The 24101-nt window shown below is 38.6% G+C and overlaps 1 protein-coding gene across 1 annotated transcript in view; it reads left to right on the forward strand.

The window, feature by feature from the left end:
• LOC110213527 (PKHD1 ciliary IPT domain containing fibrocystin/polyductin) overlaps nucleotides 1–24101 on the forward strand; it is an 84255-nt gene that overhangs the window by 5141 nt on the left and 55013 nt on the right. The window contains exons 3-9 of the mRNA XM_078155658.1: nucleotides 2033–2147; nucleotides 4133–4411; nucleotides 6148–6237; nucleotides 6334–6424; nucleotides 9707–9849; nucleotides 13436–13566; nucleotides 16034–16209. Coding sequence (XP_078011784.1) covers nucleotides 2033–2147; nucleotides 4133–4411; nucleotides 6148–6237; nucleotides 6334–6424; nucleotides 9707–9849; nucleotides 13436–13566; nucleotides 16034–16209 — 1025 coding nt within the window. The remainder of the gene's footprint in view (nucleotides 1–2032; nucleotides 2148–4132; nucleotides 4412–6147; nucleotides 6238–6333; nucleotides 6425–9706; nucleotides 9850–13435; nucleotides 13567–16033; nucleotides 16210–24101) is intronic.

The following is a 24101-nucleotide window of genomic DNA, read 5'->3' on the forward strand; positions in this document are numbered from 1 at the left end:
AGAAGTTCAGAGAAACATGGGAGAATTTATGTGAACTGATACAGAGTGAATTAAGAAGGACAATAATATATATGACCACAACAATGTAAATGAAAAAAAATCACTGAAAAGAAGCAGAATTCTAAGCCATTGAAATACCAATAATGGTATTTCAACTAGATGGTTAAAGATGAAATATACTTCCCTCCTCTCAGCAGAGAGGAAGGGGAGTACTAGGGCAGAATGTTACATTGGTTTGGTTATTTGTTTGCTTAACTATTTTTCTTTCTTATAATCCCCCCCAAACCATCTCCTTGTCTATTGAGGGTATCACAACAGTAGTGTAGGAAGCGAGGTGGTGCACTGGATAGACTGTTGGGTCTGGAATCAGGAATGCCGGAATTCAACTCAATTTCAACTACTTACTAGTAGTGTGAACCTGAGGAAGTCAAGCTTCTGTCTGCCTCAGTTTCCTCAACTGTAAAATGGAGATAAGGGGCAGTTAGGTGGCATTGTAGATAGAATGCCAGGTCTTTAGTAAGAAAGCCTCATCTTCCTGAATTTAAATCTGGCCTTAGACACTTACTAGCTGTGTGACCCTGGGAAAATCACTTAATCCTGTTTGCTTCAGTTTCCTCATCTGTAAAATGACCTGGAGAAGGAAATGGCAAACCACTCCAGCATCTCTGTCAAGAAAACCCTAAATGAAGTCGCAAAGAATTGGACATGACTGAACAGCAACAACAAATGTGGAAATAAAAAGAGTGCCTACTCCCAGGGTTGTTGTGGTGATCAAATGAGATAATAGTTATAAAGCAAAGTGCCTGGCACATAGTAGGAGCTTGATAAATGTTTGTTATCATTCACCTAGTCACCCAGGCTTACAACTTTCATATCCAATCTGTTGCCAAAGACTGTGGATTTCACCTTTGTAACATCTCTTGAATATGCTCCCTTCTTTCCTCTCATACTGTTACATCTTCATCACCTCACACCTGGACTATTGCAAAAGCCTGGTTTTTCTTCCTTCCGCAAGTCTCTCCCCACTTCATTCCATTTTCCATTTAGCTGTCAAAAGCACAGGTCTGACCATGTCACTCCCACCTCCCTCCCCACTCTATCAGCTCTGTTGCCTCCCTATAACCTCCAGGATTGAATAGAAAAAGCTCTTTTTGGCATTCAAAGGCCTTCATAACTTGTCCCCCACTCCCCACCCTTTCCAGTTTTCTTATACCTTATACAACTTTCCTCCTTCCCTCTTCCCCATGAACTCTGCACACTTCATATCCTGACTGATCATTTTCGCTGGCTGTCTGCCATGCCTGGAAGGCTCTTTTCTCTAGTTTCCTTCTAGTCTCAGCTAAAATCCCACCTTCCACAGGAAGCCTTTCCTGATCCCCCTTAATTCTAGTGTCTTCCTTTATTAATTATTTCCAGCTTTTCCTGGATATAGATTGCACATAGCTGTATATTTGTCTCCCCTATTAGACAGTGAGCTCTTGAGAAGAGGGAGTGGTGGTTTTTTTTGTTTTGTTTTGTTTTTGCCTTTCATCATATCCTTAGTGCTTAGCTCAGTGCCTAGCACATAGTAGGCACTTAATAAATATTTATTGACTGATTATAAGAGAAGATTTGTTTTCAGCACAGGGAGTACTGGTGGTGGGATATGTCACTGTGATATAAAAACAAAAGGTAGCAACAGAACCTTCTTTTCTCTTCCTTCTTTTTTCTTCCTTCCTTCTTTTCTTCCTTCCTTTCTCTCTCCTTCTGCTCTCTTTTCTTCCTTTTTTCCTCCTTCCTTCCTTTCTCTTCTTTCTTTCTTTCCTTCCTTCCTTCTTTCTTTTTTCTTTTTTTTTCTTTCTTGCACTGGAGACTCTGAGCCTAGTCCATTTCTACATGAATGATTTTTTAAGAGGACCCTAGTCAGGTGAGGCAGGAATAAAGTTTTTCTTCCTTATCACCATCAAGTAAAACATGAGGAAAGAGACACTATTTGTGAAAGGCCTTGAGATTTGGCTTCTCCCATGACATTGGTGTTTCCTCTACTTTCCAGGGCTCGGCTCAGTGGATTCTTTGTTGCCCCAGAGACAAATAACTACACTTTTTGGATCCAGGCAGATAGCCCAGCCTCTTTGTACTTCAGTCAATCAGAAGATCCAGGGACCAAGGTACCCTTCGCTCCATATTCGCTCTCTTCTTTCATCCTGTCCCTACTAACCCATCACTACTCCTCAAAAAAAGGCCACAAAACCATGGACTTTTGATGGTGGGATAGCTCAGTATAAATAATCCACTCTCAGATATTGGTTCAGAAAGAAAATTTTGGCAGCTCTCCCCCTCCTACACTACCCTTGTGCCCTAGGGATCTCAGAAGCCCTCTTTGGGAAGGTACTGCTTAGACTCAAAGGATTAGAAATGGTGCCACCCAGAATAGAGGGAGAATCTTCAACAAAGATTATAAGAAGGAATTCACTGTGTCATTGACAAAAGGTATTTTTAGTTTTCTTTTGGTTTGGTTTTTATTTAAAATTTTAATTTGATGCGATGGGAACAAAATAATCTTTAAACTGATGTGATTGGAGTCAGGGGGCCTGGGTTTGAATTCTGGCTCTACCACTTGGTGACCTTTGACCTGGTCTGACCTTGGGCAGTTGACTTACATCTTTAAGTCTCAGTTTACTCACTTATAAAATGAGAAGATTGGGCTAGATGACCTTTAAGGTGCCTTCTAGATATAAATCTATGACACTTTGATTCTAATATCTCTCCCAAGACTCTCAAAGTCTCAGTCTAAAATTTTTGCTGGTTGGTTAGAGTGCCCTCATGTGTTTCTACCATGTAATATATCCATTTATACAATTCACAGTGGCATTTTTTTCTTATCTTGTTTCCATTATATGAGTGAAGTTCTGAAGAGCAACATACAGCTGTAGGACGACTTTGGGTCACTCAAACTAGATGTTTGAATTCTTTATTTGATACATCTAGGATAAGCCCAGTTTTTCTTTTAGTCATGCTTGCAAACAAGGAAAGCCATCACAGAATCACAGAAGACTTGGAAGGTCCCTTAGAGGCTGTCTAATACAGCCCATTTGCTAATATAAGAAATGTTCATCCAGCCTTTTCTTGAAAACTGTGGGCAAGGAGCAATTCATTTGGGAAGAACTGAGTTCAAATCCTATCTCAGTTGCTTATTAACTATATGACCCTGGGCAAGTCACTTGATCTCTTGGCTTCAGTTTCTTCATTTAAAAATTGAGGGGGTGAAGCTCAGGTATTTCTATGGTCCATCCTAGCTCTAGATCTATACTTTCCAGACATAGTTACTCCTGTTTTTGGGTAGCTTTAATTGATAGGAAAGTTTTCCTTACCTAATTCTGTTTCCTTGTAACTTTTTACTTTGCTCATTTCTATCAAAAGCTTGGAAAATGTCCAGGACAATGGAATGGAGCTGAGAATGATTGGGCTTTCCTGTAGCAAGGATCTGATCAGCGTGGCATTCTCTAGGAGATCCCAGGCTTCACCTATAGTACACAGGAAGTAACATTGTCCTTGTCTTAGGGCAATATTAGATGGAGAACCAGAACCTCACAGGTTAGCTAGTCCAAACTTTTTATTTTATAGATGGGGAAACAGGTCCCAGTAGGCTAAGGGACTTGTCCAACATCACATAGGATTATAGATAGAGGCAGAAGGTACTTCAGAGGTCATTTAGCCCAGCCTCTTTATGTTAAAGATGAGAAAACAAATGGGGAAAAGGGAGTTACAAAAGACTAAGGAACTTGTCCAAAGTCATACAGGTAGTAAACGGCAGAACTAGGATTTAAACTTGGATCCTATGTGTCCAGTCTCCCAGTTGAATATTCTTTCCGTATCATGATAAAGTTATCTTCTGATTCTTCTTAGTGGTTTTCTTGGCATTCTAAGGGAAATGAAAAAGAGAAGCAGAGAGATATGAAGACACAAACTATCTACATTTCCCAGAGATGCCTGTGTCAAGCCTAATGGATGAATAATCTGGTTTTCTTGTCATTTTAAGGAGAGAACATCCCAATTGTTCTTTAAGGGATGTCTGGTCACTTACTGCCTGGGGATGGGAGGAGAGACCTGAGAGCTCAAGAGTTTTCATTTGGGGGTATTTATTTGGATACAGGTGAAAGTAGCTTTTATTCAGGCTGGCATAGCTGACTGGTTTGATTCCTGGGAGACTAATGGGCATTTGGAGACCTGGCAACAGAAGTCCCTGAAGTTGAAATTGTCTGGTGGGGCAAAGTACTACCTGGAAGCTGAACACTATGGCATAACTCCCAGTCGTGGGATGAGCATCGGAGTCCAGATCCACAACACCTGGCTGAATCCTGATGTGGTCAACACCTACCATCGGGAGAAACTCCAGATCCGAGCCAATGCTCAGAGGCTCCCAGAGATACAGGTCAGTTTTACCTTTGATATCTATTGAGACTTAAGCTAACGCAAGGGCCCAGCTCTGGAAGTGGGGTAGTCATGGCCTAATGGAAATGACATGAAACTGGGAGTCAGGAGACCTAGGCTTTAGTCCTAGCTGTGTGACTTTGGGCAAATCATCTTCTTACCTTAAACTTCAATTTCCTGATTATATAAAAGGATAGCACCTGCTCTCCTATTTAATTAATTATAATAATATTATTGATCAAATTATTTATTAATTTAATTAATTATCTTTTCCAGACCTGTTATGAAGATAAATGGGATGATAGTTATGAAAGTATCTTGCAAAAGTATTATTTCTGAACGAGGTGCTGGCACAAGTCTGTAATTCCAGCTACAAGGGAAGCTGAGGCTGGCAGACCTCCTGCACTCAGATATTCTGAGCTGCAATGGTCTATGTTGTTGATCATGTGTTTGCACTAAATTTGGTATCAGTATGGTGAGCCTTATAGGAGATTGGGGACTGGGGCAGGGGGCACTGGGTTGCCCAAAGAGGGGTAAATTGGCCTATGTTAGAAATAAAACAGGTGAAAGCTTCTAGGTGGATCTGTAGGGGTATTGTCCCCTGAGTAGCCTCTGAGCTTCTATTGTGAACAAGATGAGGAGATACATGTGAAGAAAGAAAGGAAGAAGGAAGGAAGAAAGAAAGGAAGAAAGAAAAATGAAACGGGAAAGAAAAGTATTATTTATATGACCATTGTACTGTTTTGTTTGGCTTCTCTTGGTTTTAAGACTAAGTTCTGGGTAAACCTTGTCTTGGATACTCGTTGCCTTCACTCAATAAGGGTAGGGGTCTGGAACTCATCACCCATCAGTTTCCTTGATCTGTAGCCTTTGCTTTCTGGATGGACCCAGATCCTGCATGCCCTAGTTCTTTTGGCTTGTCCCTATCTTGTAAAAGGCAAAGGATACTGGCTGTTTTATTCTATAGAAAAGAATTCAGTATATAAATTACTCACATTCATCTTATAGGATTTTCTCATATGTTAAATGAAAGTATTGGACTTGATTTATTCTAAGGTACTTTCTGGCCCCAAATCTATGACCTAGAATGTTGCTCTTTCAACAAAGGAGATTGCCATGGAATGAGACCATCTATTTAGCAAGATTTAAAGAGGTCTTTGAATAATAGCATTTGAACCCAACACTCTCAAGACAAGAAAGACACATAAAATGTAAAGACAGACTCAGGTTCATGGCAAGAAAGGCATTCACTAAATGGATGAAAGCCAAACTGCCCCTTTTTTGTTGTTGTTTGGGCCTTTCAATCGTGTCTGACTCTTCATGACGCCCTTTTTGGGGCAAAGATACTAGAGTGCTTGGTCAGTTTTTTCTCCAGCTCATTTTGCAGGTGAGGAAACTGAGGCCAACAGAGTTAAGTGACCTGCCCAGGGTCACACAGCTAGTAGGTGTTTGAGGCCAGATTTGAACTCATGAAGATGAGTCTTCTTGACTCCAGGCCAGGCTATACGCTGCACCACCCAGCTGCTAAAAACTGCCATTAGTTTCTAATTGATGGTTGAATTTTAAATACTGAAATTCAATTCAATTCAATTCAATTCAATAAATCCTTATTGAGTGTTTATAGTGTGCTGGGCAATGCGGAAAATCAAAATAATAGTTGTTGAAAAGGAAATGATAAAGGTGAAATCAATTCGAATTAGTCTGAATTATTTCTTCTTGTCTCTCTTGCACTTTCAGATGCTAAATGTGACTGGCACAGGAAAATTTTGCCTCTCCTGGGATGGTGTCTCCAGCCAGCCAGTAACCGTAAATGCCACCGCTGCTCAGGTGCGAGCCTACTCTTCCTCTATGTCACTGGAGCCTTCCTTGATTCCTGATTTTTCTTTTTACAGTAATAACTGCAGGCGTTTTTCTTTTTGACAGATCCAAGCGGCGATAGAAGAACTGCTTACAGTAAAATGCAAACTGGAACCACTTTCAGCTCAAATTCTTCTCCATTTTGGATTTGAACAAGGTGTTGTCTTGGCTTTGGTGGATTATGAGCCTTTTTCTCTTCAATTCCCTCTTCCTAGTTCTGTAAAATTATAGGCATAATGCTTATCTCCCTTTAAGGACGCTAAAAAAATGTCAATGAATGTGTCGGGCCAAGAGTATTGCAATGAGAAGATGCTATGTTGTTAGAAAGAAAAGTTGTTTATTGTCCATTCTTGAGAAGGTGAAATACCGCAGACCAAGAGAAAGGGCAAAGAATAAATATAGGAAGCTGTGAACCTTTAGGCTCTTTAGATTTGTGCCTTGCAAAAAGAAAAGTGCTATAGAAGGAAACAATCATAACCAATTATCATATTGCCTGGGTTTTAGGGCTGTATTTTTTTTTAAACAAGTAAGAAAGTGGTTTCTAAACTTTGTATTTGGAAATGATAACTAAGTCATTGACCTGCCCTTTTAATTGTAACAAATTCTCTAGAATCATTCCCCCGACTTGCACTCAAATTGGTGGCCTAGGTCCCCAGAGCTTGGCTAACCCTGAGGGTTCTAGGCATAACCTAAAGGGGCTGGAGTTTCTAGTGCTGGTATCCATTAATTCCCACAGAAGTCCTCATTATCAATAAGCCACTCGAACTCTATTGGCTTATAGAAAAAGGATTTGCTGGGGCACCTAGGTGGCGCAGTGGATAGAGCACTGGCGCTGAAGTCAGGAGGACCTGAGTTCAAATCCGGTCTCAGACCAAACACTTGACACTTTCTAGCTGTGTGACCCTGGGCAAGTCGCTTAACCCCAATTGCCTAATTAAAAAAAAAGAAAGAAAAGAAAAAAAGAAAAAGGATTTGCTGAGCAAATATAGCTAGAATAGTTGTCATAAAACAATGCCCTTTAAAACAGAGGTACGATCTTCCTTTGAATAAAATCCCTGGGAGAGTGGGCTCAAGATTAAAGTATAAATGTAATGAGTCACACATGTATAGAATGCACAGACCCAAAAGGTCCCTCTAAACTTCTGCCTCTGGCAATCTTTATATTCCTTTGTGGAGATCTCATGTAATTCATCCCTAAGTGCAACTCTCTTTTGGGTTTCATGAATCAGGCATAGATCACTTATCCCTGCCATGAGGGGTCACGAAACCATGACTTCTTTGGGTGGCTTTTCAAGTGAAAAAGCATCTTTTACCCATCTGTGGGTACTTCCTTTGTTATTGGCTACTATCACTCTGGTATCTACAGGTTATATATTATTATTATTGCTTCTGGAAGACTCTACCAGTGATTGATTCTGGCTCCTGCTGGATCCCCTGATGACTCAAATAGGTCTTCCAAACCCACATGGTTGCCTGGACATTTCCCTCTCAGAATAATCATTCGCCTAGAATCAGGAAATAATAAACAACTTAATTGTTGCGTATAGCACCTTAACTGTGAACACATGGTACTTCTGCCTTCCCCCTCCCCCTAATATCAGGAAATAAACATAAATCCTGCGTTACCACTTTCTAGATTGTGACCATGGGCAAATCATTTCACTAAGTCTTTAAAAGATATATGCCTACTCTATGGGGATGTTGTAAAATCCAATTAAGATAACATATTCAGAGTACTTTGCAGACTTTCGAGCAATATATAAATGTTAGTTATCTTATACATGTATATATATAGTCTTAATATATGTCCTTACAGATCACCTGAAAGTTTGCAAAGTATTCTGCATATGTTATTTCAATTGAACAATATACTGATGTCAATTATATGCATATTGTTGTGGTGTTATAGATCCTCCTATATGAGCTTACAATTTTGCAAAGTACCCTGTATATATTATTTCAATTGGAGCAAATAATAGCAATCGCGGAAGAAAGGCACTCTAGGCATTGTTAACCTTGTTTTACAGATGAGGTTAAGTGATTTGCCCAGAGTCACACAGCTGGTAAATGTTTGAGGCAGGATTTGAACTCTCAAAGATGAGTCTTCCTGATTCCAAGCCTAGCGTTCTATCCACTGGACCACCTAGTTGGCCTGTCATCTACGTAAAGATTTAACATAATCAAACTCAAATTTGACTTTGTGTATATCGTGTTAAATAAATATGATTTATTTGTATTTACTGTCACTTGGAGTGAATTCTCCATATTGGTTTTGCTTTTATAGCCTTATGTTTGAACTTATTTTTGTTGAATAAAGTGAATCTGTTCCCATGGGTATTGTACTTGAAAATATTGAGTAATTTTGGCCCTTCCTTTGCCACCAAATCCACTTCCATGGCAAGCCCTTTGGAAAGTGTTCAGCAAACTTTTATAACGTGAGTGTATTGTGTTAGGCATTATTTATATATATATATATATATATATATATATATATATATATATATATATATATATATATATATATATATATATATTACAGAGAAAAGAATTTGGTTGCTGCTCTCAAGGGGCTGACATTCTTTTTATTTTTTTTATTTTTGGGGGGCTTGTCAATGGCGTTAAGTGACTTGCCCAGGGTCACACAGCTAGGAAGTGTTATGTGTCTGAGGTTGGATTTGAACTTAGGTCCTCTTGACTCCAGGGTCAGTGCTCTATCCACTGCGCCACCTAGCTGCTCCAAGAGGCTGATATTCTAATAGGGAATATCATACAAGAGTGTACTGGAACAAGCTCAAAATAGCTACGGAGAGGCAGTTGTTAAATTTTCAGCATAGGCATTTACTGTTGTTCAGTTGTGTCCAAGCTTCTTGTGACCCTGTTTGGGGTTTTCTTGACAAAGATACTGGAGTGGTTTGACATTTCCTTCTCCAGCTCATTTTACAGATGAGGAAACTGAGGCAAACAGGGTTAAGTGACTTTCCCAGGCTCACACAGGTAGTAAGTGTCTGAGGCCAGATTTGAGCTCAGGAAGATGAGTCTTTCTGACTTCAGGCCCAGCATTCTATCTATTGCAACACCTAGCTGCCCTGTGTAAGCATTTACACCTCAGAAATAGGCAAATGTTACAAATCAGGTCTTGGTTTATTGTTTTGTTGATTATCTAGACTTAAGAAAGTGATGGAGATAATGTACAAATTAAAATTAAATGTCATGAGAGTATGTAATACAGAAATAAAGTATAGGATAAGATAGAATATGAATATAAAGGAGAAATTCTTTAAAAAGCCTAAGTAAATTTGATGAGCGAGAAAATACTTTTGAATCTGAAAATATATTCTATTTTTTTTCTAACATGTTCCCACTCATCCTTCCAGTCTTCTCTGACCACTTCTTTCTCTTTAACCTCACCCATCTTTCTTTGTATCCTGACTACCACCAGGTCTACAGGATTCTGGTCCTGATGGGGACCTTAGCAGTGGGACAGAGCCCTTCTGTGGAAGGTTCAGCATCCGTCAGCCTCAATACCTTGTCAGAACATCAGAAGCCATGCAGATGAGATATCAGCTTGGTCAATATACACATGTAAGTCATAGCACAATTTCTATTTCAGGCCTCTTCTCACTTCTTCCTGAAAAAAAAATCCATGTGAAGAAGTCACCAGAATAGACATTATTTCCCTTGTTAGAGGCTGGGAAACTGAGGCACAAAGTAATTATTGCTAAGATTTTTTTGGCAATGGCAAGATCCAGTTTACTTGACTATTACCTTAGAGCTGTGACCAATGTATGATCATTGATTACTATGCTCTGAACTTGGAGTCAGGAGATAGTTGGGTTTAAATCCTGTTTCTGACACTTAATAACTGTGTGACCATGGAAAATTTACTTAATTCTCTCAACCTCAATTTTAACTTATAGGATGGTGGTTCCCAAAGCTTTTTTGTTCTCCAAACTCCTTTCAACAGCCACAATAACAAAAATGTGCTGTGAATGCCCTGAGTAGTTTAATATTACTGACAATATTCTTTTAGATTTGTTCATTAAGTTCTTGAAGTAAGAGCAATAACTTTTGCCATTAGGGTTTGATTTAATTGCTGCATGAACACTAACATCATGATTGTGTTAATTTCAAATTGTTGCAGAAATGAACATGCATATGTTCACTACCATGGAGGAAAAATATATTTGTAATGTGATTGGGGATTTATTTTTTTTTACTGATTAAGGTACCATCAATGAGTTTTTAGCACAAACTTCTGGGACCATCATTGCAAACCTCTTATATATAGGACAATAGGTTCATAGAATGAGATCTAGAGAGGACCATAGAGGATATCTTGTCTAAACCTCTCGTTTGATGGATGAGGGAACTGAGTATTAAGGAGGCTCAGCAACTTGCCTAAGGTTACCTAAGTAGTAAGCCTAGTTTTCTCATCTCTAAAATGGTAATAATAGTATTTACCTCAAGGGATTCCTGTGAGAATCAAATGAAATAGTATTGAGTGCTTTTCTATTTCTTAATGTGCTATGTAAACACCAGTTTTTATTATGATAACCATCATCATCATCATAACTAGTAAACCATAGGATTATAGATTTTTTTTTGTCCAAACTCCTCATTTTGCAGATTAGGAAACTGAGGCCCAGAAAAATTAAGTTTATAATAATGTAATTTATATATAATTTATAACATGTTATATATTATAATAGAAATAAACATATACTATTACATATTAAATATATAATAAAATGGGATAAAATATAATATATGTGAATATATATCATAATGTATGCAATATGTGATATATTTATATGTAATGTATAACATGTATAATTTACCATAATAATATAATCTATAACAATATAATTAAATTAAGTTTATAACTTCACCCAAAGTTTATAAAGATAGTGTCAGAGTCCAGATTCAAACCCAAGTCCTCTGACTCCAAACGCAGCACTCCTTCCATGGTCCCATGCTACCTCCCTCCTTCCTGTGGAAGTTTATATATTCTGCAATACTTTCTCTTATCACAATGTCAGCAGCTCTAGAAGGTGGAAATAATGCCATTGCCTTTGCAACCCTTAATCCTTTGGTTCAAGAACTTTGATCTTCACAAAAGAAAGATGTGTCCTTTGGAAGGAGATGAATGGAGACCACATCTTGTCTTGGTTAATGAGTGTATGGGAGTGATATCTAGTCCCCGAGCTGTTTGGGCTCTATTATGACTTGGTACTTGAACCTTTCCAAGTCGAGACTTTTTTTTTTTTATTATTTATTGATTGTTTTTCAACAATTGACACTTTTGATCCTTGACATCATCTCTTTTCATCCTCAATAATCAACTTATCCCTAAATACTAATAATTCTCCCTCCAAAATGTGTGATTTGCCCATGTCTCTGCATTCTAACAGTTACCTCCCTAGTCTTAGTCCTTACTGCCTCGTGCCTTGATTAATACAACGGCCTTTCCTGCCTCTAGTCTCTTTTGCTACTCCTTCCTCCCTTAATCCACTCTAGATAGATCAGACAGACATAGTTACAGACATATACAATCCAATAACCCAGTCCAATAAACATTTATCAGGTACCTACTATATGCCAGGCATTGTGCTAAGTAATGAGGATAAAATTAATAAAAAGAAAGACAGTCCTTCCTTCCAAGGAGCGTACAGTCTAATGGGGGAGATAATACACTAGGTGGCATAGTGGATAGAGTGCCGGGCTTGGAGTCAGGAAGACTCTTCTTGAATTCAAATATGGCCTCAGACATTTAGTAGCTATGCGACCCTAGGCAAGTCACTTAATCTTGTTTGCCTGAGTTTCCTCATCTGTCAGATGAGCTGGAAAAAGAAATTTTTGTATTTTAGTATTTTAGAAATTTTAGTATTTCTGCCAAGAAAACCACAAATGGGATCATGAACACTCGGACGTGACTGAAAAACAAATGAACAACAAAATACACAAAAGGAAGTAGGAAAGGAGGTGGGGTGGGACACCAGGGTGTACCCAGCAAGAGCTCATTTGGCTCCCTGGAGTTGAAACCAAATAGAGCAGCAGGTTCAAAGTGGAGTGAACTGAGTCCTGTTTCTTCCCTCTATAAAGGAAGGCATCAGGAGGAGCTTAGTACTCTGCCCTCTAGCCCTCCAATCAGAGGGGAGATGTGGCTGAAGGAGGTGTCAATCAAGGCTTGAGTTAGCAGCATGGATGTAGAAATGATGAGCTTATTCTGGATGGGGCATCTTATTCTGTGGAGCTGAAACCAAGCAGAGTAGTAGATATAAAGTGGAGTGAGAGCCTAACATATTGTGTGCCTAACATTGTAAATAATGCCTGTGTGACCCTGGGCAAGTCACTTAACCTTTCAGTGATCTAGGCAACTCAACTGTAAGTTTCAGAAAAGGTTATGCTAGCAGCTCTCAGACTTTTTGGTAATAAGACTCCCTTACTAATAAAGTAAGTATCAATAGTTACTACTCATATAAACAAAAGTTCTTTGAGGTCCTTAATAATTTTTAAGAATGTAATAGTTCGGACTGCACCCCTCCCCCAAAATGAGCTTGGGGCCCCAGAGGACCCAGGGCTATACTCTGAAAACTGCTGCTCTATACCAGTGAAATCATTGATTCTGCCCCTATCCGGCTAGCTGCTGTAATGCATTGGCCTTACAGTCATGAAGATGAGTTCAAATCCAGCTTCAGACACTTACTAGCTCTGTGACCCTGGGCAAGTCACTTAATTTCTCTGAACCTCAGTTTTCTCATATGTAAAATAATGATAAAAATAGCACTTACTTCATAAAGTTATTGTGAGGATCAAATAAGAACATAAGGTATTTTGCAAGCCTTAAAGTATTATATAATTGCTAGCTATTAATATTATTATCCTTATCCATTCTATATTTATATTACCCCAAGAATTCTATCTACTTATCTACCTACCTATCTCTTTCTATTTTTTCTATGTATCTATTTATCTACCTATCTCTATACCTCTGTCTACCTACATATATACCTATCTATCTACCTCTTCATGTGTATCTATCTACCTATCTATCTCTATCTCTTAATGTTTAGTCCAGTGTTAGTCAAATAGTAGATGTTCAGTAAATACTTGATGAATGATTGTTGCTTGAATTAATCAACATTTCTATGTTGAATTCTATCTCTAGCTGTGCTTTGCATATAAAGGCCATATGAATGATACCATGACCATCTCAATATCCTTCACAAGTACATTTCATAAGACTGTAAAGAAGAAGATTGTCTGTGGATGGAATCCAGAGCAGCTGAGGACTGAAAGGTATTTAATTTAGGAGAGAAGTTCTGTTTGAATTCAGAGAGTTGGGGTTCATGTTTCCTTAGGGCAAGGGTAACAACACACCTAGAGTAACAGCTGTTTATAATGTCTGATTGTACTTTGGGCATTATGATCCCATAATCCATTATGATCAGTAGAGGGTCAAAATAAAAGAAATTTATTACTATTAATAATAGTTAACAAATTTAAATCTTGAGAAAAAGTATCCTTCCTAGAGGATGACACTATTTCTTATATACATGGAACCATAGAATGTTAGCGCTAGATAAGATCCTAGGAGTGATTTATTCAAACTCCATTTTATAGATAAGGAAAATGAAGTCAGATAGGACCCTCCCCAGGGTTACATAGTGAGTTGATGACAGATTAAAGATGAGAATCCAAAGCAGTAAGTCTCTACCCTTATAGCAATCACGGATATGGCTATAACATAAATGATACCAGTCATGGTTGGCATTTCCATAGCGTTGACTTGCTTTACCTTCCTCTTGTCTTTCTCCTACCTAATTCAGACTCACACAACTGACAAATTTATTTTCCTAATGCACAAGCCTGACCATGTTATTTCTTTGCTCAAAAAACTCCAGTGGCTCCCAATTGCCTCTAGGATGAAGGAAAAAATTTCTCGAATGTTTAAAATCCTTGACATTGTCTCCAGCCTTACTTTCCAAGATTATTACACAATAATCTCTTTCATGAACTCTACTTTTTAGCCAGACTTGCCTGTTCACTGAACATAGGGATTCATCTCCCATCTCTTTGACTTTGTTTAGGCTGTCCTCCTATTCTTGACTTATCAGTATTGGTAGTATAGTGGAATTCCTCAGCACACCTGGTGGAAAGCACTCTCTCCTCACCTCTGCCTCCTGAATAAAGAATCTCTTTATTCATTTTTTCCAATTGTGTCCAACTCTTTGTGACCCTATTTGGGATTTTCTTGGCAGAGGTACTGTATCAGTTTGCCATTTTCTTCTCCAGCTCATTTTTCAAATGAGGAAACTGAGGCAAACAAGGTTGAGTGACTTGCTCAGGGTCACACAGCTAGTGAGTGTCTGAGGCCAGATTTGAACTCTGGAAGATGAGTCTTCTAGACTCCAGGTCTGGTACTCTATCCACTGTACCAACTAGTTGCCCCCAGAATCTCTAGCTTCCTCAAAAGCTTAGCTCAACTACCATGAGATCTTTCCCAATCCCTCCCAGTTGGTAGTGCCTCCATCCTCCACTCACTTTGCATTTACTTTGTAGATATTTCCCATAGGATCATAAGACAATAGAATTTAAATTTAAAATTGGATGAAAATATAGAAGTCATTTAGTCCAACTCTTTCATTTTAAAGATGACAAAGCCAAGCCCCTGATTAGGGAGGTGACTTCCTCAAGATCACATAGGTAGTAAATGAAAGAGCCAAAATGTGATCCAAAGCCCTCTGACTCCAAATAATGTTTCCCCAAATAACATGTAAGCTTCTCGAGGGCAAGGATTGTTTTGGCCTTTGCTTCTCCAGAACCTAGCACAGTGCTCAGTACATATAAGATGCTTAATAAATGCTTGCTTGATTAATTTTTTGTAACATTCACAGAGGAGTGCAATAGAGAGCACAAGTGCCTATGGTAAACTATTGTCCAAAGAAGATTTAGGAGTCTGAGATGAATCTTTAAAGTGTAGTCCTCAAGAGCATTTCACATATCACGTAGGCTGGGACCTTGTAATGCTTATTTATGCTCTCTGGTAGGATGTCGCATGAAGGCATTCACTCTTTTGTTTCAGGCATGAATCAATAATTACTAACTGAAGAGAGTGCTCATCAAAGAACGGTGTCTTGCTTCCCATTCATTCTAATGTAAAAGTTTTTACTCTTTTTGGTGTCATGGACCCCCTTTGGCAGTCTGGTGATGGCTATGGACCCTTTCTCAAAATGTTTTTTTTAAAAAAAATTCATAATAGAATAAAATGCCAAATCTTTAGTGAAAATAAAGATGATTTTTCTCCTCATCCAAATTCACAGATGCCCTTTGAAATATATTCATGGAGGGGCAGCTAGGTGGAGTAGTGGATAGTTCAAATCCGATCTCAGACCAGACACTTAACACTAGCTGTGTGACCCTGGGCAAGTCGCTTAACTCCAATTGCCTTGCCAAAAACAAAACAAAAGAAATATATTCATGGACCCATTGCAGATCCATGGACCCCAGGTTAAGAAACTTCACTAGAGTAAGACTTTTTTTTTCCCCCAGTGGTAAATAATTTGGTAGGTTAACTCATGTCAGGGATCTTTTTTCCATCCAAGTAATCAAGAGACTGAAAGTTTCTGAGAATTGCTACTTAAATCCCACCCTCCCAAACTCAGTTGCCCCATTCCCAAAGAAGAGGGGTTGCTAGGTGATCCTTCAGGTCACCTCTGCTACTTATCAGGTGAGGTCAACTTTCACCCTGTCTGTTGTTTTTCAGCTGGAAGTTTGTCTGTCATGACCTCTGGGAGTCATGCGTGCGTCACTCTGAGGGCCTCCACCGCCATCTGGCCAACTCCCCTGTGCTGGTGCATCAGATTGATGTGTTTCCCCAAGTCCATGAGAAGAGCCAGTTCTACATAGATGAAATTATTGTTGCAGATAGAAATTTAGCAGGTGATTATCTAATTCCTGCCTCGTTCCCTGTCTGTCAAATACTTTTCTCTGCCTTACTTGTTATTGGTTGCTTTCTTTTCTTTTACCTTATGGTTTATTTTGGTAGAGGAGACATCACCCGACAAATACAAATTACTCCTCTTCCTAAAGTATATGCCCTAAAAAAGTTAAATAAAATTACCTAAAAGAGTGATTGCAACTGATGGTACAGGTCACTTTAATGATCTCCCACAGGAAGAGGAATGAACTTGACATTATAAAACCTGAATTTGAATCCTTCTGTCATTTTCTGCCTATGTGGTCTTGGACAAATCACAATCTCTCTGTGCCTCAATTTCCTCAACTGAAAAATGAGATATTTGGACTAGATGATGTCTAAGGTTCCTTCCAGTTTAGATCTATGACATTATCATGAATCTTGTACTTTATAGTTTAAAAGAAAGGAAGGGTATATACTTTATAATGGTAATGGCAGCTAGATGGTGCAGTGGATAGAGCACTGGACTTGGAATAGGGAAGGCTCATGTTCAGTATACTTACTAGCTATGTGACCCTGGGCAAGTTACTTAACCCTGATGGCCTCAGCTTCCTCATTTTTACAGTGAGCTGGAGAAGGAAATGGCAAACCATTCCAGTATCTTTGCCAAGAGAATCCCAAATGGGGTAATGAAGAGTCAGACATGACTGAAAGATGATTGAACATCAAAGTGGTGAGAGAATACAGGTTCCCTATTTTGTCTTTCCTTGACCTTTGTCTTCATCTTCTTACTTCTAAGAAAGTATTATAAAGGCTGCATGGCATAATGGATAGAATGTCAGGCTTACCACCTATGATGTTTCTTAGCTGTATGCTTTAGGCAGCCCTTCATTACTATGGTCTTGTGCAAATTAACTGGGACAAAGAAAAATCATTAAGGCTGTTGACTTATAGTAAACAATACGGCTTTTTACATCTTAAAAATAAAAACTTTTGCTATGCAAGATGCCAGCATTTTGCCGTAATCACTTATTTTCTGGATTTGGCATTGAGTTAACAAGATTTTGAAACCTGTATTTAATTCTTCACTGTGAAACTAAACCTTAATTCAATTGGATATGAAAAGTACCTTTGATTAGCAGTCCAGTTTTTTAGGTCTAGTCTTGATTAGATTTTCATTGTTGTCTAAATGTTGTCTAGTTCGTAGGCCATCAAATCATACTTGTCTTCTCTTGGATAAACTTCTCGGCCTTTCATGACGTGTGGAATGGTACATAGTTAAGTTGCAATATTCCATTTCCATTTAGGAATTTCTGTAATTCTATAACCATTCTGCTTATTAGTATACCAGCAGATTTCTGAGAGTTTGTCATTTGCTCAATAGGGACTGGTCTTGCAACTCTGCTGGAAGTAAAAAAAACACCTTAAAACATTTTTTTGGTGGGTATTTTATGGTAGATGCCCCCATCTTACAGGCTTACCTGCATTTCTCTTAACAATGGCACTTTGAATGAAAAGGTAAGTTTCATCCAAAAACATTGCTTTTCCTCCAATATTTGATATTCCAGTCTTCGTATTGTCTTGCACATTACAAGCATTTTTTTTTTTTTATGTAAAGATTGGCAACTATTTTTTTCCGTCTGGTCTTCTTGCTTTTTTTTTTTCTTTTTTCCAACTTCAGGAATCCTATGTTATACTCTAAGTTAAGAAAGCACTTTACATATGCTATTTCACTTGATCTTCACAACAACCCTGGGAGTTAAGTGTTATCAAGATACCTATTTTAGAGATGAGTAAACTGAAGCTGAGAGAGGTTAAGTGTATTGCCCAAGGTCATACAACTATTAAGTGTTTGAAGGATTTGAACTCAGGTTTTCCTGATGCTAAGTTTACCACTCTATCCACTTTACCTGCTTGTTTTCTGAGGATTAAGATATTTTGTAGCAATAGCTTATTATCTCTTTAGCACTATGTTTTGTTTTTTGTTCACCATTTCTGTCCATTTGGTGTGAATGATCCTGTTTCATTATAGGCTTGAATGATCCTTGAAGCTTTTGACTTTCTCACACCATTGCTATTGTATCTCTAAGAGTCATTGAACCATGCTCTTAAGGAGATACACTTGCACATTTCCTTGCTCTAATATTAATTCTTGTAAACCTCGTAACACAAGCACAACAAAAGAAAGAAATGAAATGTGTTTGTCATGAAATCAAGCACTCAGCTGATGGAGAACTAGCTAAAAGTGGGAAAACCAGCTCACTTCAGCCTCATATCCTCAAGTTCTGACTTCTGAGTCAACTTAGTGTCAGTAGAAGCACACGAACATGACTATTACTATCACAAAATAAAGCTTATCAAAATTATTATTTTTTTCCCAAGTAATGTGCACCCTAAGTCCTAGGAAATTGTGATGTACAGCTTAGCTCCCAATCTGCATCTCAATTCTTTTTGGTTAATTGGTGGAAGGAAGTGCTGTATCAAGAGCTCCTCGGGCTCACAAATTCACAGATGCTTTCCATATTCCCATAAGAAAATGTTAGGACTGAACTGTAGGGATGAGAACCCTTTTATCTATCCTTTTCCATTTTCTGTTTTTTTGTATCAGCCTTAGTCCTTGTGTTTATTAGGCAAGTGAACTTTGGTTATCAAAGATAGGAAAATTCCCCTTCTACTTGGCAGGTTAATCCATCTCTATGAAACATTTGTTATGCTTAAGTAGATTGCTAAATGTTAAATGAGGGCTATCTAAAAGTAGAATGGAGTGGAATGGCTGCCTGAGGAGGTGGTGAGCTTCCCCTCCTTGGAGGTTTTTGAGCAGAGGCTGGGTGCCCACTTTTCAGATGTGTTATAGCTGAAGCAGCCAGGTGGCAACAGTGGATAGAGTGCCAGGCCTGGAGTCAGGAAGACTCATCTTCCTGAGTTCAAATGTGGCCTCAGACACTTACCAACTGTGTGACCCTGGGCAAGTCACTAACCCTATTTGCCTTAGTTCTTCACCTGTAAAATGAGCTGGAGAAGGAAATGATAAACTGCTCCAAGGTCTTTGCCAAGAAACCCCCAAATGGGGTCACAAAGAGTCAGACATGACCAAAACGACTGAACAACACAGTTGGGATTCCTCATCCCATATGGGTTGGGCAAGGTGGAATTTTATGACCCTGAATTTTGTGATTCTGATTCTGTGAATAGAATGTAAGGAGACTAAGCCCCATGAAATGGCTGAGGATCTCCTTCAGACACAATGGAGAGCTTAAAGGCTGAGTGTATACTGTGGGGAAGTTGAGTGTACTTTTCCAAATTTTGCCCATTATTCAAGGATCGAATTACACCTCACCTCCTTTATGAAGTCTGATTACACTAGCTTTCAATAATCTATTCCTACTTGTTCACTTTCCCATAACTGATAGTCATAGCTTACAGTGAGGGAATTATCCGCAATCAGCCAACTAATCAACCTATAAGCATTTCTTAAGAGCCTGTGCTAGGTGGTGGTGGTGATACAAAGAGATTTATTGCTCACCAACATTTATTAAATACTTGTTATGTGACAGGCTGTGCTAAGTGCTGGGGATACAAAGAGAGGCAACATTATTGTTCCTTCCCTCAAGGAGCTCTTATTTTAATGAAGACAACATATAAATAATTATTTACATAGAAGATAAATACAGAAGATACGGATGGTAATCTCAGAGGGAGGACACATGTGGATGGGGGTGGGAAAACTTCTGTCAAAGGTAAGATTTGAGTGAGTCTTGAAGGAAGCCAGAAACCAGAAATGAAAGATTCCCTGTCCTCAAATAACTTATAGTCTATGATGGGAGACAACATATACATATATAAGAATATATAAAATAAATGTAAGTATTTTCTTTGGGGAAGGGGTGGTGGGACAAGACACTAGCTGCTGGCAGGAAATCAGAAAAGATTTTGTGTAGGAGAGCACACCTGAAATGAGCTTTGAAGGGAACTAAGGATGCTAAGAGATGAAGTACATTCTAGGCAAAAGGGACAATTGGTGGAAAGACATGGAGACAGCAGATCTGGTTTGCCATTTGTGAGAACCAGGGAGCCAGCTCTTTCAGCTAAAGTGAAAAGAGAGGTTTTGAAAGAGTAAGGGAGTAATAAGACTGGAAACATTGGAGCCAGGTTGTAAAAAGGAGTTAGTATTCAATTCTAGATAGAGTGAATAGAGTGTTGGGCCTGGATTCAGGAAGACTTGAGTTCAAATCCAGCCTTAGACACTTATTAGTTGTGTGACCCTGGACAAGTCACTTAACTTTTGTTTGTCTCAGTTTCCTCATCTGTAAAATTGGGATAAAAAACCATCTACCTCCCAGGTTTGTTGTGAGGATCAAGTGAGATATTAAATGTAAAGTGCCGGGCACATGGTAAGCACTATATAGATATTAGCTAGTAGCAGTAGTAGTAGTAACAGTAGTAGTTGCAGTAGTGGTAGCAGTGGTGGTGGTGGTAGTAGTAGTAGTAGTAGTAGTAGTAGTAGTAGTAGTAGTAGTAGTGATTAATAGAAAGTTGTTGGAATTTATTAAATAAGGAATGATGTGGTTATACCTGCCTGAGCTTTACAAAACTCACTTTGTCAGTTGTATGGAAGTTGGATTTCAGAGGAGAGACACTTGGGGTAGGGAGATCAATGAGAAAACCAATAGTTCAGACAAGAAGTTGGAAAAATTTAAAACTACAGCAGTGGCTACACAAGTGGAGAGAAGGTGACAGATGCAAGGAATGTTGTGATAAGATTGACAGTGGACATGAAGGGCACGAAGAGTATGAAAGAAATTCTTTTAGTTTTGTGCTTCATTACCTAACTACAGAGGAAGATAATTTTTGTATGTTCAAGGTTCAATTAAATTTAACAAATGTTTTTGAGCCTATTATGCATAAGCACTATGATGGGCAAGGAGATTTCAAAAACAACAACAAAAAAAAAAACCAAACCAAACAAAACAGGTGGTTGTGGGTGAAAATAAATCAAGGCCTGAATAACATCCTTCAATGTCTCCTTTCTGCCCTTCCCCAACCTCTTCTTCAGTGAAATCCCCTTTCCCACTTCAGACACTGGATACTTGCCCTTTCTTCTAGCTCTTTTCAAAGCAGGAAAGGGTGGATCTTATTTACACATTAACTAAAATTCACTCACAACAATGTGTTCACTCTCCAGGTGTGTGCATTTTTGAGCTTTCAAAATCTTTAATTGTGGAATTAAGTCCTGTTAAATAAATTGATGGCAGCCCAGAACAGATAATAATAACTAACTAACATTTACATAGCTTTTTGAAGTTTGCAAAGCATTTTATGTTTTATCTCATTTGCTCTTCTCAACACTCTGTGAGGTAAGTGCTATTAATATCCTCAATTTTATAGCTAAGGAGACTGAGGTTCACAGAAGCTTTATGAGATCACACAGCTAGTGAATACCTAAAGAAGGATTCAAACCCAGGTCTTCTTGAATTTTAGCCCTGAAGCTATACCCATTATGCAAAACTGCTCCCAAGGGAAGGTTTTTTTTTTTTATTGGTTTGTTTATTGCATATGACACAATAGGTCATGCATGGGTATCTTTATTTGCAGAGAATTTTGCTAAACCTTTGACTGACTAAACCTGCTTTTGCCCTTTTATAGTCCCTGATGGTTGGGAAGGAGAAGGATAGATATGGGCCTGGATCTTTCTTCCCTTTGCTCTTGTCACCTCTCCTTTAATTCTAAATCTTGCTTCTTCCCCAGATGACAGAGTACCTGTCCTCCTTGGATGGCCTCCCCTTCCCTGGACTTTAATACCCTTCCCCTGAGTTTTTCTTTGCCTTTCTCTCTAACTCCCAGGGATGTGTTAGAGTGAGGTAAAATAGAAGTGGATCCCCTCAGGCTACATATTGATTTAGAAAACCAAAAATTTAACATGATCTATATTGCGTTATACTTTTATTTATTTTGTTAAACATTTCCTAATTACATTTTAATCTGGTTCCAGTAGCACTCAACAGTTTCGCAAGGCCACATGCTGATGTGAATTCGACATCTCTGTGCCAGAGCCACCTCTGACTGACTCAGGAGAGATAAGCTGATTGTTAAATTTTCAGTGTGAACATTTATATCTTGAAAAATCTGTAAACACTGCAAATCAGGGCTAGGTTGTCTAGACTTAAGAAAGTAAAAAAATATTAATAATGCAAATTAAACTTAAAAGTGTGTTAATGCTACATTTCCCCTCCAGAGAGCTGGTTGTCAAATATTTACTAGCACATCCTTGTCTCTCGCAACTCCCTTTTCCCTTTATCCCTCCCAGGTACATATGTATGTTAATTGTGCTTAGTAGGCAGAGTAGGGTCTTCCGGGTTGGAGTTTCTGCTGCCTCCACTTTCTGGCCCCAGGACACCTGGTCTAGGGCATAGAATAGGATGGATTGGCTCAGGTAAGGAATCCAAATGAGATTGAATGGCATTTCACTCTGGGCCTAGAGGTGGTTGGATTAGAAACATAAAAACCCCGCCAGGACTTTTATCTCTTAATGTTTGTGTGATTTTGACCCTAAAGATTAAGTGAAATCAGGGAGAATTGTCAACCTTGTCACTAATTATATATATACAAGGAAAACTGACACAAGGAAAAGAGCTTAAGTAAACAGTTGTTTGGGTCGTGTAATACTAATTACAGTCATCAGGTTTGCTATTTATGTCTATTTACATACAGTACAATTAGCCCCTAGATCCAGTTACAAGAAACCTCATACCTCCCTTGGCATCTATGACAACGGGCATTTCTGGCTCCCCTGCCCTTCTGTCTCCTTTGTCTCTTCTTTTTTATCTCACCCCTCCCAGTAAACACATATCCCATTAAATATGTCAGATTAACTTTGTCTGAAATTGCATTTGGTTTACACAGTAAACTCTCTCCATATACACTTAGTCTTCATAGTACACTGCACTTGTCAGTCATGTGCTCATAACAAACCAAAAAAAATATCAGGAACGTTGACAGTGATGTGTACCACGAGATTTACTATTGAATTATAGAGTCTTGAGCCATCTACAGAATTTTCTAGGGTAAGTTTTGTCTTTCTAATTAGAAGGTGAACATTTGAGTGCAGATGTTATTTTTTATTTCATTCGTAATCTCTATTGTACCAATCATAGTGCTGGCTAAATTGTAGTTACTTAGTAAATAACAGTGTATTGGTCTAAAGAGAGGCTGTGCCCTTAAATCTTTTGAAAGGAGACCTATAAACATATTTATATATGTAGGTATGGAGTCCTTCAATCCTCAGCCCAGTTGACCTAATGAATAGAAATTAGGGGTAGATAAAAGAGGTAATGAGGTGTTAATGTGTTAAAGGAACCCCTACTTTGCTCTCTTCTTTTGGAGTGTTAAGAGGTTTTCTTCAAGTAGTTAGATAAATTTATGGCAGCCCAGAACAGATAATAATAACTAATATTTACATAGTGTTTTGAAATTTGCAAAGCATTTTATGTTTTATCTCATTTGCTCTTCTCAACACTCTGTGACATAAGTGCTGTTAATATCCTCATTTTTAAAGCTAAAGAGACTGAGGTTCAGAGAAGCTTTATGAGATCACACAGCCAGTGAATACCTAAAGAAGGATTCAAACCCAGGGTAGCTGGTCAATGACTGGCTGAAGATTGGTTATATCCCTGGTGGACATTAAAAAATAAGTTTGTTAGACGAGAGAGAGAGAGAGAGAGAGAGAGAGAGAGAGAGAGAGAGAGAGAGAGAGAGAGAGAGAGAGAGAGAGCGCCAATGAATATTTGAAGCAGGAATCAGCTGTGTGGAGTATGACCTCTGATTCTATCCCAGAAAGCAGCAAGAGGAAAGATTTCTCTTTTTTTTTTTCCTGCATTGGCCATGACATCTTGCAATGAATAGGGCAGCCCACAAATAG

Source organism: Phascolarctos cinereus, unplaced genomic scaffold (assembly GCF_003287225.1).
Source record: "Phascolarctos cinereus isolate Bilbo 61053 unplaced genomic scaffold, phaCin_HiC Scaffold_5;HRSCAF=322, whole genome shotgun sequence".
Lineage (NCBI taxonomy): Eukaryota > Metazoa > Chordata > Mammalia > Diprotodontia > Phascolarctidae > Phascolarctos > Phascolarctos cinereus.